The following is an 18,381-nucleotide window of genomic DNA, read 5'->3' on the forward strand; positions in this document are numbered from 1 at the left end:
TTCAATCCCCAGGAGAGGGTCCTGGGAAAGTGGGGGGTGGTTCGCTTAATACCACGGTAGATCAGAGGACAAGAAGACACAAGAGACCTGGAAATATTCAGAAGCCTCTTGGAGAGCTGCGCCCCTCTGACCATCAATCACGATTTAATATCGCCATCTGCATGGAGCAGCATGGGCCCGTGAATTATGTATTAGGGCTCAGCAGCCACCTTACAGGATGGGTCTCTCTCCTGTGCTCACTCTTTGAGGGAAAGGGTCATGCATTTTTTAACTCTACAGGTGCACTTTACTATTTCCCCTGCCTGTTGGCATTACTGTCTTCCAGAACTCTGCTTTCGATTACGAGGCTGACAGGCTTTAAATGCATAAAAGATGGGCACACTGCACAGCGGTGGCTGGGACACACGCATCCGCACAAGTAGCCTTTCAGGCATCACGCCTCCAAGAGCTCAGATGGTGCCCTGCTGAACTGCCCAGAATTGAATGGCTTCGGGTTCCACTTCCTACTGGGTGGAAAACAAAAGTGGGCCATTTCCTCTGACTAGCAGAGACATCATCTCCTAATGACCCCATACCCTCCCCAGCCCAGGAGGACCAGGGGCCCAGGCCTCCTGCCCAGATGAAGATGAGGCCAGCGGTGAGGCCTGGTGCCACCGCTCCCTCTGCGGCCAGTCCCTGCAGGCCTTCCAGTTGCCCACACCACTCGCCTGAGCTGGGCACCGAACATCTTTCAGCAAGTCCAACTGCGGCCCTTCGGTCCTGGCTCAGGCCTGTGACCTAGGGCCTAGAGGGGCCCTCTGAGAAGGCAGAGGCGTGGGGACTTGGGTCGCCAGCTAGGGGACCCAGCTAGCAGGAGAGGACATTTTCTCCTGAACTTTTTTCTACAGAAAGAAGAACTTCGCCCCATCAATTCCCCTGTCACACCAAGTTTAAGTTTTCAGCAATTAGAGCAGGCACACACGGTCAGCAGGAAGGCAGGAAACTTCCTCCTAGGAAGGTTTCATTTCTGAATCGCACCAGGAGTCATCACTTCCTCACTGAAGAAAAGCTTCCAGCCTCGTATGTCCCAGAGCTGCCTGCCTGCCTTCCTGCTGCTAAAGATTTAGACTCAAATGAAAAGGAGCAAGTCACCCATTTCTTTTTTTTTTTTTGTCTTTCCTTTATCTGGAGAAAATCAAGGCACTCATTAAAATATTTGAGAACTCATTAAAACATCTGCTTTGCTTGTGTGTAGTAAGCCTTTCCAATATCCAAACATTGATAAACTCACACTCAGAAACACACACATAGGTACCACACATACACAGGGTACACACATGTAGTAGAAATTAACACTAATCCTGCACACACTTTGACACCCTCTCATGAAGTATCACTCATCGTTTGCCCAGACACAGATCCATCAAGAGAAATACTAGAATTTCCATCTCTGTGTTTCTTGGAGAAAACCAAATTCTTGAAATACATCAGTAAAAATTGTAAAGAAAACACACAATCCCTTCTGTGCTTCCTCTTGATAGTTAATCTTTCCTTTCTAGGTTTGGGGACCCCCCATTCCTAAAAGACAATCGTGCGCCCTAGAGAAATGCTCTGGGCTTCCTCCTGAGGAGCTATCCCACCCAGCCCTTTGGAGGCCTCCAGCATGTTCCAGAAGGAACAGCATGAACACTCCCTCCGCCAGCCCAGCCCAGGCGAAAGAAGGCTGAACTCGAGGGCAAACCCCAGTAGGCCAAGATGCATACACAGAAGGCAGGTTGACCAGGTTGAAGTTTGAGCTACTGAGACTGTTTGGTGAGTTGACAAGGGACTTCTCTCTCCAAACATGTTGTGAACGCCTTTCACCTGTGGCAAATTCACTTCCCAGGGAGGAGCAGGCAAAGTCAGACCTGAACTGTTCGGAGACGTTTTCTCCTACATCCGAGATGGGCCGGGTCAGGACAGATACAGACCTCAGAGGCCCCAGGATGGGAGGGTTGAAGGGGCATCTCTAGACGACAATGCGGTGGTTAGCAGAGGGGGAGGAGGCTGGGAAGGGGATGAAGAGGGTAAAGGGGCTCAAATACATGGACACAGAAGGAGACTGGACTTCGGGTGGTGAGCACGCAATGCAATATGAAAGTGATGTGTTATAAAACTGTACACCTGAAAATTACATGCTTTTTAACCAAGGGTGCCCCAAATTCATTTAATTTCAAAAAGTAATCTGAAACAAAGGGAGTATTATGTTCTAAAGTCACAAAGGTCTGATTCCCCTGCAACCCCGTAAGGACTACTTAGGTGTTTTGATTTGATATATTAAATGTTAATTATTTATTTATTTTTTAGAGAGAGGGGAAGGGAGGGAGAGAGGAAAAGGGAGAGAGACATTGATTGGCTGCCTCTCATACCCAACCACCTCCCCTACTGCAACCTGTAACATAGGTATGTGCCCTGACTGGGAATCAACCCAGCAACCTTTTGCTTTGCTGGATGTAGCCCAACCCATTGAGCCACACCGGCCTGAGCAAAATGTCAGCTTATTTCTGACATTTCTCTCCTTCTCTCTGCCACCACGCCTCCCTCCCTCCATCCCTCCCTCCCTGTCCTTCCCTTGCTCCCTGAGGTTTCCTGCTTTACTGGGGCGCTGGGCACCTTCCGATGCACCTTGGGGTAACCAGGCCCTGTCACCCTCCCACAGAGCCCAGTTTCAGACAACTCACTGGTTCCTAGTAATGTCTGATTTTTAGAAAGGACTGAGGAGGAGAAACTCTTTTAACAAATCTGGTCTGCCTTCTAGGAAAGTCAACTGGAGTTGTTTTATAGGAACGCTGTATGGCCACAACTTGGCAAACGTAGTTAAAAACTGAAGCCTGACTATAGTGAGGACTTTGAAATGATCGGAATCACAACAGCCAGAGACACCAGGCGACACCAGGCGACACCAGGTGACACCAGGCAATACCAGGCGACACCATGTGACACCAGGCCACAGCCTGCTGGCATTCCCACAGTAAAAGAACAATCAGATCACTTGGTTTAGCTGAACTGGAGGAAAAAGTCCTTGGCAAAAACAGGGGACTTTAGGACTGGCTGGATGTGAGGTTGCAGAGTCAGGGTGTTGCTAAAGGTGGGTCCGGGTTAATGGGACCAGGTTGGCAGGAAGGGGTGGGGCCCGACATTAGCAAGAAGAGAGATCAAATTCAATGAGTGAATTGAATTAAGTGTGTAAGTTTCAAATTCTTTTTGGAAGGGTTTGTTTGTTTTCCCCTTGAACAAAACTCTACCCTGAACTCCCATGTGCAAGGCAGCTGAAAGTGAAGCTCTTCTCGGGTGCTGGGACGGAGGGTAGGGCGTAGAACCGGCGTAGGGCCCCCTCGAAGCCCCTCCCCTCATCTCCGACGGGCCTGCTCTGTAAGAACATCAGGCCTTGCTGGAATAGAGTTGGAAACCCACAGAACCAGACACCGGGTCCTGTGTGCTACTTTAAAATGCCAAGGCAAAGAGAGCGCAGAAGGATTGGAATGCATCTCTTTCTTACACACACCTGAGGGCACTTGGTGGAGAAAAGTAGTGGGTCACATTTCCATTAAAATAATATACTTTATTTACTTTAGAATTTATCCTTTATCCACAGTATAATCCCATCCTGTCCCTATTTCCACAGCATTGTTTTCATTTACTTACTAGTAGCCGAGGCAAAGAAGATTTCTTCTGCTAAAAAGAGAAGTTGGTACCTTGCCACTTTGCCAGGAAGGATTCTCGCCCAGAGTCTGATCATACCACTAGCAAGCTGTGGGACCTTAGCTAGGTTAGTAAACTACTCTGAGCCTTTGTGCTCTCATCTATAAACTGTACAGAGTGAGTCTAGAGGTCAGTTTCAGTTCTAAAATTCAAAATCTGTATACTGAGGTGGGGGATCTTATATCCCACAGATGAAGCAAAACAGTAAAGGTTCTCCACCTTCCTAGACAGCCAGATTATTTATTCAAGGTGGTACACCTGTTTCATCTGCTTTAGGCAAGCCTAAAACAAAACTCCAGGAGTCCTCAGAGGAACACGTCTGTCTCGCATTATGGAGAGTTCAAATGTCTCTTTTAATCACAGTAGCTCTACTGACGTTCCTTTTCTTAACTGAGTCTGCGGCTGCGTGTGTATAAACATTATGGGTACACAGCTCTGTGTGCGAGTCAACAATTGCGACGCATAAAAAGACCAAAAAGAGTTTCTTAAAATCTTTCGCCCCAGTCATCAAAGTCTTTCGCTCAGCGTTCTAATCAAATTTTGCTCACTTACCCTGGATAAGCTGTGTTTTAAGAGTTTTTTTCTGTGGGCCGAGGCTGGATTTTGTTTTATTCAAAGCGACTTCAGCCTGTCACAAGACAGTCTCATAAAATCTGTATCTTGGCTTAAGCTGGGGAGAAATGAGCCAATCCATCAGCCCAGGAATGCGGCTGTTTGACCACTTCCTAAGGCAACTGGGAAGGGATGCAATCTATTCAATTTATGGGGCCGGGTGGCAGTGAGTGATGCACTCCTGAAGGCACAGCAAATGGAAATCCTTGTGAACTTCTGCAGTGATAAAGTTCAAAATCTGAATAAAAGTATCTCGGGGAGGGCAGAAAGGAGGGGATCTGAGAGCAGCGGGAGAGGAGGCCGGCACCGGAGTGTGGAAAAAGGAGAACAGGACACGGCGAATCCCCCTCTTCTAGGAGAACCCTCCAGTGACTCACCAAGGCGAGAGCTGGGTTCTGGGTGTGGAAGCGGGGCTTTGGGAAGTCTCTTCCCCTCAATTTGGATTCTGAAAATGAACCTTCGTTTAATCGTTAAAATGTATGTTTGATGCGATTACTTTCCTGACCTCGAATCATGCCACCTGTGGTAACCTTGTTATATGTCATCTTATATCATAAACAAATGCAATTCCAATAGGGCAGCCAATATAATATCATTAGTTTATATTTATGTCCACTCTTTCCCAGCCTTCATTGTAAATGCAATTTTGATGCCATTGATGAGAGATCTGGGATTACAATTCCTGACCATTTCAATAGACATTTGGGGAAGGAAATAGAAGAAGAATAATTTTGAGGTCTCTCCAAAAACCAAAGGAGGAAAAAAATGGTAATGTAATATATTTTTTCATTTATTTTGATTAACTGAAGCCTTACGTTGAAACATCAATGGCTCCCCATTGGTTAGTAAATGAAACCTAAACCCCCTGGCCTAGCAATCTGGGCCTTGCATTTAGCTCAAGCTACTATTTCCAACCTTATTTGCAATTATTTCCCCCCATACATTCTAAACTGCAGCTTCTGAGGGTTGCCTCAAACAACCCCAGTGGCCAGCTCTCTGCTCCCACCTTCCCCTTACCGTGGAATGCCCTTCCCAGCTCTAAGTCCCATCTCTTCTCTCAGTCTGGGCTCAGACGCTCCCTCATCACCCACACCAAGGGTACCCTTCCCCTCTCCCCACCTCAGACCTGGGAGACTGAAGCTCTTCCATATATCCACAGGCAGCAATCGTCAACCTTTTACACATAGATTAATTACTAAAATTGTTCAGCATAACTCAAAATATATTTTCTGCCTATGTGACAAAAAAATAGGTATAATTTTGATTCATTCACACCGGATGATTATTGTTGTGTTGGCTGTTGTCATTTATTTTTATTTGACCATCTAAGGGAAAAGAGGACAGTGCCCCTAACTAAATAGTTGGGTATTGCATGTTTTAAAAATTCTTGCGGCACGCCGGTTGAAAATAGCAGTCCCAAGTTGTGCAAGAGCTCAGGACAGCCTAATCTGTTCTGCTGGAGGTCCGCAACTTGGGGGCGTGGCCCCATTCCGACTCATCTTAGCGAACCTTACAGGATCAGACCGGAGCCTTTCCCAAGCAGCAGTCTCAGTGAGGTTTGATGAGTTAATACATTACTAATTGCCTAAAGTAACACCAAAAGTATTGGTAGGGATCACAAATTCCAAGAAAGCCTTCTCGCCCATTGTTCTGCTTCTCCAGCTACAGCCCTTTCTTCCCAGCCCACAGGCGCCATTACATGGGAATTTTCTTTAGTGATAAACTGAGTGTTTAAATGTTTTGCTGGGGGTAACAACACCTAGTCACAAGTCAGGGTAGAGTTAGTGTAAACTATGTCTCTGAAGACACTCTAATCTCAGATAATAAGTTCAAACGACACTTACATTTTAATCCTAATAATGGTAAAAATAACTCATCAGAGGGTTTTCTTGCCCCCTCCCACCAGACCCCCACCGTCCCTCCCAAAGGCAAGTTCTAGATTCCTGTTGTCAGGAGCATTGGGAAGATGCAAACTGTTACTTCATCACTGAACTGGTGCTGGTAATGGATCGTCTCTTGCTGGGTTTCAGTTCATTTCTCTCTACCCACCCCCCTAGTGCTGCCGCCCCTCCCAGTGCCTTTTGGGCACATCTGTTTTATTTTTCCCCTTTATCAAAGCAATTATTATTACCACTCAGTCCAGTAATTTGCAATTCCCTTTATCTGTTTCACTGGCAGACTGGCCAGAGCCCTGGTTATCACGGGATCTTGGGAGGCAGTGAGCAGGGGCACCCTGGACGTGTGCATTAAGCGGGCCAGTGGCCCCGGCCGCTGCACACCACAGGGAGAGGTCTCCTTTTGTCAGTCCCAGGCCCCCTCCCTCTTTTCTGGATTAGATCATGACTCTTTTATGAAGACCCAGAGGGAAATGGGATTATTAAGAGTCTTGCTGGGTAAAAGCTATTTTGTCTTTATGATGACTTTTTTGAGTTCAGCTGCTGAGGGGCCTTAATGCCAGAGTAGAAGTTATTGCGCATTCGGGGTGGAGGGGGGGGCACCTTCCACCCTGTGATCCCTGCTGAGCACCCTTTCCTGATGAAGGATAGAAGAAAAGGAAAGGAAAAAAGGGAGAGAGACTTTAAAAACATCAGTAGAGGCGAGAACACAAAGTGGAAGAACAAGAAGAGAAAAAAACGCAAAGAGAAGAAGTGGATCTAAGATGAGGACCCAGCAGTGAACAGCCTTCTCTGAAGGACAGAATGCTGAGAGATAATCTGAAGCTTATGGGACACAGGCAAAGGTTTGGTGGGGTAAGAGCTGAGAAGGAATAATTATCTACTTATTGAAAAAACTCATAAAAATAACATGAACTTACCACAATGGGTATAGTGGGTTTTCTGTAATACAGTTAACCCCACTGAAGCTGTTTTCTCTTTTCAAGATTTTGTTTATTTTTAGAGAAAGGGGAAGGGAAGATATCAATATCAATGTGAAACAAAAACATCAATCAGTTGCCTCTAGTAGGCGCTCCAACCAGGGACGAACTCATAACCTAGGTATGTGCCCTGACAGGGAATCGAACCGGTGACCTTTTGCTTTGTGGAATGATTCCCACCCCACTGAGCCACAGCAGTGTGGGCTGATGCCGTTTTAAAGACGAAATAACTTCAGAATTGGCAGATAATAGTAACTATGATGCAGGCTATATTATTATCCAACACATCTGACAGACCAGGAAGCTGAGGCACAGAGAGATGAAGTATTCTGGATCACAGGACTGGCAAGTGGCTGGGCTGCATGTTAAACCCAGGCAGTCTGTCTCCGCGGCTTCAGAAGCTGGAAAGCCCACTGAAGTTCTCCCCAAAACCTCCATGGGGCAAACTTATGTAGCGGCATTCAGGGAAAGACCAACGTGTTGCCTGTTTGAAACTCCCTTTTCTCCTCCTGTGCCAGTCATCTGTCCGTGTGGACAATGGAAGACGTGTTCAAGGCTGGGGCGTGAGAGGGCTGGAAGCACTTAACACCTTCTCCATTCCCTGCTCCCCCGGGACCCTGCTCCTCGTCCTCCTGGCCCTTTCCTGTGTACTGGAGACCAGGGTGTGTGTTTTGGGCGTGTGGGGAGTCGAGAGGATGATCGGGCCTGAAACTCTGTGTCAAAACATGGGAGGGGTTTTTGCTGGCAACTCCCCCTTTTCTCCTTTCTTCTCAACCTTACTCTTCACCTATGCCAAATACCACATTGTTATTGTTCTACTGGATAAGAACAGCATTTTCAGAAATGGGGGATTTATTTTTATAGCACAGCTGGTCTGCCAAAGGTCACATAATTTGGCAACGTGCCCAGTGGTTAAAAATTAATTTCTCCTTATTAATACAACCAAGGTCCCATAGGATCAGAGCTCAGCCTTATCTAAACTTGACAGTTTCCTAAACCTTTAGAAGATGCTTTCTCCTAGGGGGCCAGCCCCACTGCCAGGAACCACCCCACTGAATCCTGAATCCTGTTACGTATCGTAAGGAAGCCATTAAGCCCTCAGCCATTTCTCATCAAGATAGATGGAGCTTTGAAAAATGCCATAGGCTCTCCAGTACAAACTCCCACAGGATCTTCCAGGAATGGGTTAATTTTTTTTTTCTAAGTGACTTCCTTACCTGGAAGGAACAGTACAAAGACTTAACTTCTGGGGATCAAACACATGCCTGCCACTCCAGGAGGGTGCCTCAACAACCGTCCAGTGGCAAATGATGGTCAGATGATGTAATCATCACATATGTTAATGACATTACAGACTACTTCTCAGACGTCACTTTTCAAGTCCTTTCTTGTCAGTGAAAGAAATTAAAATGGTATTTTGCTTCCGCTCGATCTTGTAAGAATGGGAAATCACATCTTTATTTCCTAAAGTCTTTCCAAACTGGACTTCTGGGGAATGCATTCTGAAAACTCTTTACCCACGAAACCAGCTCGGAATTCTGCCAACTCAGAATTGTCCCACACTTAGATTATCCAAGGTCAGCTCATTCTCTTGATTGCTTTAATGAGCAGCTGAGTCAAAACACCAGGTAGGTTACCCAGAATTATCTAACTCCCCGCCCCCACCAGGCCCAACTGTTGTTTGCATGCATGCCTCTCAATTCAATGCATATGAACTGGCGTTTGGGCTCCTAGCTTCTCCTACACCATGAAGATAGGCACTGGCCTTTCATGGCCCCAGTGCGGACTTTACATTCAATAGCAGGGGTTGAAAGCCATTTGGTAGGCAGCAGGAGTCCTGTCTGGATAGCCTGGGGTTCCAGTCACTTCCAGCCTTTCATTTTGCCAGTCGGGTGCTCTGCAGCGTAATCTGAGGGCTCCACAGAATGACAAAAGTCCAAACGCAGGGTGCTGCCTGGGCATTCACAGTCCTACCAGGCTCAGTGGACAAGAAGGGGCTTGCCCCGTAGCCCTGGCAGGAGCCCGCCTCTCCCGGCTGTTCTGCACTGTGTGCACTGTTGGCAACAGGCAACAGTTTCGCTACCTCCGGGGCCTGTTGATGGGGTAAAGTTCACTGGGCACCTATGGAGTGCAGGCGGGCGTGGGATCAGTCCCCGGGACCTAGAACAGGCTGTCTGTGAAGAATCTAGAAGTGGATAGTTTTGTTGCAAATTATTATGCCCGCTCATAATTATCCTGCCTGGCGGTGGGGGTGGGGGTGGGGGGCAGGCTAAAACAGAAACCCTCTCCAAACCCTCATCTGGAGCCTAGACTATCATTGCCTCTCTTTCAGGAGTTGTTTGAACACAGAGACCTGTCTCCCACAGCCAATTTACACCTCTTATCTGATCATTTCAGATGGAAGGTTGAATGGAGCGTCTGCCTCAAGTCCAGGCAATGGTGTTAAAACCCCAGCACCATCAAAGCTCTCTAGGCAGAGGAGGGTATGTGGGGTAGGTTATAGGGTCTGGGTTCTTTTGGCTCCAAGCAGTGTGGACACTGGGGCTGGGAGTTGCCACTCTCTGAAGAAACCCATTGTCAGGGACTGAATGATTTCCTGAGCGTAACCTAGTCCCCTGCGGACCACGATTAACTCCAGCAAAGGGGAGTTTTGTGGCCAGGCGCTGACAGGGGATGGCTAGCGCCAGGGGGCTCTCCTCTCCGTCTGAAACTGAAAGGAAGGAAGGGAGGTGGAGGGAGGGAGGCAAGCAGTGAGCACGTGCCAATAAACCAGAGCATGCATTCCCTCCCCTTCCAGACAAATTCAACCAGAGCTGCAGCAGCAGCAACACGAATGTGTCGGACCGTCACGAGCGTAAGTTTGTGATACAGTCTTTCCTATAACTCAGCCAGGCAACTGCTCTGCTAGCTGCCTGCCGAGCAGCCCGGCACCAAGGAATAGACCAGAGTCACACACAGTAATTATGCTGCTATTCACTCAGCTTTTATTACATGCAGGTTCACTCAAAGTAGAACCAACATACATTAATATCCCACTCACACTCTAACGATCTAAGAGAATTATAACACATACACAGAATAATCAATGGGGATTAATGAACCCAAGTCCAAGAGCCTCAGTCTGTAGGTCCATGAGACAGCACGGTGGGCTAGGGGATCTTCAGCATCTTGCAGGGATCTCCAGAGCCAGGTGGGCAGCAGGGCAGATGAAGTCCTCAGTCCAGCAGGGTAGAGCCTCTGGCAGCCCATGCCAAGGGAGATCAGCATGGCATGCAGCAGCACTCTGGTGTGTGGAGCTCAGCTGTCTCAGCAGTGGTCTGGAACCTGACTCTGTTATACCTTGAAAGTGGTGGACTCCACCCTTCTGGGTCTTTTGGTAACTGTCTTGGCACCCCTGATGGCAAGTGGGGAATTTGCCCAGGAGCCTATCTGTGTGGGTGGTCCCCTTCTGCAGATGTGGCTGCTCTGACCACGTGTGCAGATATCCTAGGTGTGTCTCCTTGTCAGATGTGTCTGCTCTGACTTAGACAGTTTCCCTCTTGACCCAAAGTGTCCTGGCGTACAGGCGGCCATCTTGGTCGACAGGAGTGACCCCACTTTATTGGACACACTTTATGCTGTCTTGATGGGGCCGGTGCCATTGTACCGGTCCTGCTCTCCGCCGGGATGAATCCCCTCAGCTTGGCCAGGAAAGCTGATTCCCACCCTGACAACCCCCTGATTCCCAGGGGGTTGACCGGTTTTTTCCACCACCATCCCTCTCCAGCCCTAAAGAGTGAGCGCTGCTCCCTCCCTGCCCCCAGCAGCCAGGCGCCGGGACCTGGTGGGAAAAACTGCGGTGGTGCAGTTAGCTCCAGGCGAAAGGTGGGGGCAGCCATTTAATCACAGCTCGCCTGCCTCCATTAAATTGTGTTGATATTAAAAAGAAATCAATCAGCAAAAATGAAGCATTGGCAGTGAATATTTCTTTTTCTCACGTGGAAAAGCAAAGAGCGAGGCGGCAGGGGGAGGCGGGGAGGCTCACCAGCTACTGCAGAGGTTTCTTCCACGCAGGGAACTGCAGCCGCGACTTAACTTTCTGGCAAGGGGCAGCCTCGAGGAAAAGCCGCAGGCTTCTCCCTGGTGGTGTCCTTAGGCAGGAGCGGGGGACAGAGGCTGGAGGAGTCAGAGCCTGCCAACTTTGCCCAGGCTTGAGCCTCGGTTTTGCTTTCACTGGGAATACTTTTGCCTAATAGAATGTTTATGGATTGCTCGGCTGTGTTTCTACTGCGTAGCCCAAACAAATCGATGCGGCATTAGAGACGGCGCTGGGGGCTGGGGTGGGCTGGGGGCCACCAAGTCCTCACCACCACGTGGATGCCGGAGCCGCGTGCTCTTCACCTGTTTCGGTGCACCAGCGGGCGCTCAGCGCGCAGCGCTTCTGGAGGCGGTGCGTGTTGCGCGCATTCCCGAGGCTCCAGCTGGCTTCTTTCCGTCCCTCTCTCCGCCCTCGGCTCGGAAATCCCACCCCGGCTTCCCGCCACCCAGTTCAACCAGGGCTCAGACCCTCAGCTCCGCCGGCCGCGGGCCTCAGCCAGTCAAAGACGGCTCTCCAGGGATGGAGGGAGGGTTGATGCAGCGCGGAATGGAAGGCGGGAAGGCAGAGAGGGAGCTCCGGACAGGGCCTGGCCAGCGGGCCAGACTAGCCGGGGCAGAAGGGAGGCAGGAAGGCGGCGGAGCTGCGATCTGGCTGGGCAGCGTGTGGAGGAGAGGGGGAGCCTGGTGCGCGCCGCCCGCCAGTCCCAGAGGCCGCACGCCGCGGGGCTATTTGCTCAATTGCTCCCCCTCTTTCACCTTCCACCCTCCTTTCCGCCCGATTCCTCAGAGTGGGTTCCCGCCGTCGCTGCAGCCGGCGGGGCCCGGCCCCCTCCGGGCCGGCGCGCACTGGGTGAGTCAGAGGTCTGGCTGGGCCTCGCCCTTTGCCACCCGCCGCCAGCTGCCTGAGTGCCAGTGGGCTGCTCCGAAGGAAAGCCCGAGCAGCGCGGGGCTTACGATCTCCTTTTCGCGGGGCTGGAGAGTATCTGTCCCTGGGCGGGTCCCAGCTCCGCGTCCCACCGAAAGGGTGACTTGCTCCGCGCCTCCGGGCTTCTCTAGGACTGACGTAGCGAGGCTGCGGGGTGGGGGCGGGGGGCTCTGCAGAGAGAGCCGAGGCAGGTGGCGGAGGGGGAGTGGGTCCAATTCCATGTACACACTCCACACAGCGCTCGGGGACAGATGTGCGAACATCTGGGGTAGAAGATGTCCCCCGTCTTCACGACCCCTCCCGCTCTGCACAACACACAGATTCTGAAGTTGTGTGTACATGTGTGTGAGTGTGTGCGCTTGCCGGCGTGTGCGCCAGTGTCTGCGCACTCGTGAACCGGGGCCTACCAGAGACTGTGCCTGAATACATAATATACCGTGGGCATCCTCATTGCGCGCTCGCGTGCGAGTGCACACACACAGCGAATCACACAAACATACATAATTTATGCAGCCTTCAGGTCGGCAGGAGGTAATTTCATTTCACTTCAAACTGGGAACTTAGAATTAAGGTGAGAGGGAATGCGGAGGCACAGGTAATCTCCCCAAGTGGAGACCAGTCATGGCAGAGAAGGTACAGCAAACATGTGGATTTGGATTGCAAGGGCGATCCTGTATTTCCTTCCCCCTCAAATAAAAACCCGAGCCTGTGTGTGTGTGTGTGTGTGTGTGTGCGTGTTCGAAGGTGAGAACCAGAGAACCAGGCACAAACTTCCCCTGTACTCAAAGCTGGCTCCCACCCGACCCACTGGCCGTTCTGATGGGGGGAGGTGCCCAAGAGGATGCAAGGGGTTAGCTCTACACTGCAGCTGTAGCCTTGGAAATGCTGCCGGCTGAGCACGCAGGAGGGCTTTTTCTCCCTTCTCTTTTCCTTCTTTCCTCCATAGATGGTTTCCTCATTCTCAATCACCTGTAGCAGCTTCTGAGAGTTTTGTCAGATTCCAGACACTGTTCCCACAGGGGAGACAGGCTCACCCTGGGAAGTGGTGGAGGGAAGGAAGGACAAGCCCCACCAGATTCCCTGAAACCAGCGGTCCCTGCTCCGAAGTGCACCCCTGTGCCAGCCGCCCCTCCACACACACACATACCCACACAAATACTGGTCTCCGACATTCTGGGCCTGCGGTGCTTATCTCCGCACTCAGTCCACACACCCTTCTTGGCAGTGGTTGAGAACAAATTCCTCTCAAAAGTTTCTAACCACTTCACAAGGGAGACCTTGGAGGGCCACACCATTTGTTTTATCCAACAATTTTTTTAAAGACCATGATTTACTTCCTCAGAAAACACATGGATGCAGGAAAGAGAGCAGGGACATTAACCGCCTTGGTTGCCAGCAGCGCCCAGCTCCAAGCCCCTAGCTCAGCCGAAAGCCAACTTGCTCCAGCAGCCTGAGCCCTGTGATTTTGAGGCGTATCCGCACATTCTGCAAAGAATCCACAGCACTGGAAAATCAAAACTAGACTCTTGCCTTTCCCAAGCCCTTCAGTTAACATTGCTCAATGTAGCTAAGTGGAGAGAATGCAAATGATTTATATTCCGCTGGCTAGGTTAGAGAAACTCAAGGGAGATGTGCTCTGCTTCAAGAAAGGGAAAAAAATTCCCAAAAACCGTAATGCAAAAAGGCTTTGTAGTATTTTTAAACCTTTGATTCAGTCCATATGTGACATCTGAACACCGCCAAATTCTGTCTATGTTTCAAAACACACACACACACACACACTCCTAGCAGGAGAATAAAGTTGGGTTTTAGCAGCAGCGGTGGTGTACGGCAGGGAGGGCCGGCTGGGATCTCTCTTTAAATTATTCAGTGCTGAGGGAGCCTCTTTCCTGTGCCATTCCTTGTGCCCCCACCCCCTGCATTAGCAGTCACTTTTAAAGGGAAAGCATGTTGAATAGATAGAGAAAACTTCGAGGGGCTTACCTGCTTGGCCTCCCACTTCGAGTCCTGGAAAGTAGAGAGCTAAGAAAATCCAGGTGAGAGGAAACATATCCATTTTGGAGAAAGAGGCTCTCTCCAGAGCTGGATTTGTAGGTTTCTTGTATAATTGTAAGTCTTTGTGTTTTCTCGGTCTTCTGTCTTCCTAACAGTGTCTTCTGCAGAGGTTCCTGATGGCCAGTGTTTCCCTCCCGGGTTCTGGCGGTCCGTCTTCACCTTTATTCTTGCTGGATTCCCACCTCACCAGGAGGAGGGTCGCTCTTGAAATCAGCAAAGAGGGAGCAAACCGGGAAGAGAGGACGGGTTTCCTCTCTTAAAAACAAAACGGATCTATGTCCTCTCCAGTTCCTCAAAGTATCATTTCCTTTATCCTACAACATCACGAATATTTCCCGAAAGCCAAGCGTAAAAAAAATTGTAATAAAAAAAAAAAGCCAAGACTTGCCTTGGGCATCACACTGCCCCCGGGCAGCTGTGTGATCTCAGAGACGTAAACTGACACACAGTCCCCGGCACCCGGGACCCACGCGAGGGCGGAGGCACCCACCACCGAACGGCCGGAGTAGGAGGCGGCCGCCCGGCTCTTGCCCTGCCGGCTCTTGCCCTCGCCGAGTTCCCCTAGCGAGATCCTCCCCCAAGGGCTACACCCGCTCAGCCAGCCTCAAGAGGGGAATCTGAAGAAGGAAGCCGCTGGTGCTGCTGCCGTTGCTGCTGCCGGTGCGGTGGAGGCGCCTGGGATCGCCTGGGAGTGAGCGAGCCCCTCTCCGAGTTCGCTCGCGCCCGCCTTCACCTCCACCTCGCCCAGCGCCTGGCCGAGTGTCTGAGCGTATGAGGATGTGCTGGGGGCGGGCTGCCGGCTGCTGCCTCGCTCGCGTTCTCTGCTTCCCCTCCGGCTCCCCCCTGCCTTTTCAGGCCGAGCAGCATGTGGATGTCAGAGCCGCGGCAGAGCTATCCGATTACGCGCCGGCTCAGGGCCCGCCCCTTCTGTGTTCCTGATTAAAGAGGCAGCCGCGGAGACGCGCGGCGCAGAGCCGAGCGCCGCGGCACCCACCTCGGGCGGGGCGGCGTCGGCTTCCCCGGGGCCTCGGCCGGATCAAAGTTAAGTCAGCTCCCACCCAGCCGCCCCACTCCCACCCGGAACCTCCCGCCCACCCTAGACTCCTCAGCTCCTAGCTGCGCCGAGCCGCCCGTGCCTAAATGCTCCGGAGAAGGAGCGCCCCCGGGCACATCCAGGGCGCGCTGCCCTTGGTCGCGTCGCCCCCGCCCGAGGGAGACTCCGCGGGAAACGGGGAAACCCTTGTTCCCCCCAAGTCCCTGACTCCGATGCCACACACGTAGAACCCAACACAATGCCACGCTCAATGGCGTTACAAGAGGAGTTGGGTGGCGCACGGTGTTTGGAGTAGAGAGCGAGACGGCAGCTCAGCCATGCGTTCGCAGAGGCAGCAGTGCGTGGCGGCGACACACACGCACAGCCCCGGCTGAATAAAATCCCCAACACCCTGCGTTTACTGCTCAGATCCTTTGTTGTATCCCAAACACACTCCTCGCCTCTCTAGGTGATGATTTACTTCTCCTTACACCCCTAACTTGCAACTACCAAAAGAGAAAAGACTTCAAAGAATTTGTTCAGGTAATTAAACTGGATTCCTCCAACCCTCCAGAAAACGGACAGGTACATGACGGCTTCTCAAAATGCTGCGGTGACTACTTATATACACATTTGTCCCTTGGAAATGTGGCCACAACCTGGAGTGAAAAAAGCAGCATTATGCCAGCTATTAGGTGGAGGTGTGACAACTGTTTAGAGGGAGCTGCAAGCTAACAGGGAAACACTTGTATCTTTGTTTCTGAGGATGGCTCTGTGGATTCTACACTGTCTTGTTTCACTAGGCACCTATTACTACCTTATCATAAAGACTCTAACAGAACAGTCTAAATAACGCCCTGCACGTACCTTTTCTGCCACTCTGCCGATTAAGAAAAATAAAGTTTCCGTGACAAGAAACACACACATCTGACTATCCCATTTATTTCTTTGCTTGTACTTGTAGATTCTTCTGGGTGGTTTTCCTCCTTATCTGGACTTGCCATTAGCTTTGTTTATCACTTTTAGAGTTTGGAAAATCTGTAACTCCCACTTAACTGTTATTTACGCTGAGATAACCAAAACAAAATTGAATCAGAAGTGATTTGCAAATAGTGAAGCCAAGCCATGGAGGGGTTTTACAGTTGTGTGTAAATCCACAGGCTGCATATCTCTCTGGGAATCTTAGATGCCTGGTTTGAAAGGGCATTTAACAGACACCCGGTGATTTCTTCCAGCAAGCCTATCGCCAGGCGGAGGGACTGCAGGCTACCTTCCATTCCTTTCATTTTTTTCCCTCTTTCCCTCTTACTGCCTTCTTTCTCTTCTTCTTTCCTTGGCTTGAGAGCACATCCACAATATTAAAAACTCCAGATTTACTTCTTTTTCCTGTTGAGGTGTCCGTTATAAAGAAAGACTGACACTCCCCACTATTTAATGGAGTAAAGAGGCAGTTTGGATTTTGAACCTTAAGCAGAGACCTCGGCGTCTATTATGGTCAAGATGCTAAGCTAAGGACAAATAACAGTACCTACAGTGATGGTGCCTAAATGAAGAGGGTCATTTAGTATCACCTTGACTCACCACTTACCAGGCTTGCCAGGCCATTCCAGTGCACGCCCTCCATGGAGGAATACTATTTCTGAGGACATACTGGCCAGAGTGTAAGGGAAGGGCATGGGGAAGAGGAAGGAGAGAAAGAAAGAAAAAGCAAAAAAACCGAAGTGCACTGGGAAACCACAGAATGACACAACTTGGACTTCTGATCTGGGGGTCTCAGGGTTGCCAGTCTGTCTCGTGTCATCAGGCTGCTTCCAGAGTCCTTGGTCTGGTAGAGAGCAGTTTCGTTTCAGGCTTCTGAGCCTGGACCTGACCGCCCGCATGATGAATTTTAATTTTTCAGCGGTGTCCTAAAGGGGGCGCTAATTTACTTCCTGGGAGTGCTCAGATGGCCTGCTGCGAGATCTCTCCAGAGCCCACTTGAGGAAAGGCCTGATTTCTGGCAGTTGGGTCGTCGAGGTCTGGCGAGTCTGGTTCAGAGCCCTCAGGACTCCATTTATTAATCCTCTAGGGGGCAGCACTCAATAAATAATGGTAATAACTACCTGCCGTAGCACTTCTGTTGCTTTTACTTCCAGGAGCTCACAGCCCTTTAACAGACCAGGGAGGACCCAGAGTGAGACCAGTTCTCCCCCAGTCCACTCTGAACAAGATCCCATGGGTCCAGGGAGGACTTAGAATTGCTTTAATCCTGGACTTCCAAGGACTCTTGGGAGCTGAACACAAGTCCCACTTGTGCGGGGTGGAAAATGAACCTAGGGAAATTCTCCAGACTGGGGCTGGCTCAGACCTGCCGAGCCCCAGCTCCTTTGTCTAGACTGGAATCTCAGGGGTTTGGCTGCAGTTGGTTTGGTTTCCACCAGACGCGCAGGAGTGAGGAGCCAGGCACCGTACTTTTCATAACTTGGGGAGTTCACATCCTTGACTCATGGAGAAGCCTGCCTACCAAATGGCTAGTAGGTAGCATCCACAGAAACAATGGGCTTGTGAACAGAAATACCGAATGATTAGAAATGACTAGGAAACAGCTAACCGGCAAAACTGAGATTCCTGGCAGCATCACTGACTCACCTAGGACGGCTCACAGCATTATCCTTAATTGTGAAATAATAATAGATAATCCCACCCTGCATTCCATTCCTTTGACAGGAAGGGATGTGCGGAACATAAAACAGATTTGTAGAAGATGCTAGGAGAAAGCTCTAACGTAGCCACACCCCAGTGGAAAGATGGGCGTTCCCAGCTAGGCCGTCCCAAGCCAGAGGGCACTTCAGGATCACCCAGGGTGAGTAGTGTTAAAAACTCAGGTCCCTGGGTGCCATCCTCCTGCAGGCTGGATTCCTTAGATCTGGGTGGTGTCTAAAAATCTGTATTTTAACACACATTTTAGGTGATTCTGATGTAGGCCAAGCAATTGGAAACCTCTCTCCTGAGGTATTATATTTACACATAGCCTTCGATATTTGCACTTTCATTGAAGGGCTCTGGGATAAGTATTTTTTGACATTACCTCTCCAGGCACTTTTT

At 50.3% G+C, this 18,381-nt stretch overlaps 1 protein-coding gene across 4 annotated transcripts in view; it reads right to left on the reverse strand.

Annotated features, from left to right (window-relative positions):
- NRP2 (neuropilin 2) overlaps positions 1-15,115 on the reverse strand; it is a 114,413-nt gene extending 99,298 nt beyond the window's left edge. For all 4 annotated transcript variants that reach the window (XM_045855376.1, XM_045855366.1, XM_045855392.1 and 1 more), the window contains exon 1: positions 14,193-15,115. In XM_045855376.1, coding sequence (XP_045711332.1) covers positions 14,193-14,265 — 73 coding nt within the window. In that variant the 5' untranslated portion in view covers positions 14,266-15,115. The remainder of the gene's footprint in view (positions 1-14,192) is intronic.
- Between the last annotated feature and the right edge of the window lie 3,266 nt (positions 15,116-18,381).

Source organism: Phyllostomus hastatus, unplaced genomic scaffold, assembly GCF_019186645.2.
Source record: "Phyllostomus hastatus isolate PE091 unplaced genomic scaffold, TTU_PhHast_1.1 phas_contig_137, whole genome shotgun sequence".
Classification (NCBI taxonomy): domain Eukaryota; kingdom Metazoa; phylum Chordata; class Mammalia; order Chiroptera; family Phyllostomidae; genus Phyllostomus; species Phyllostomus hastatus.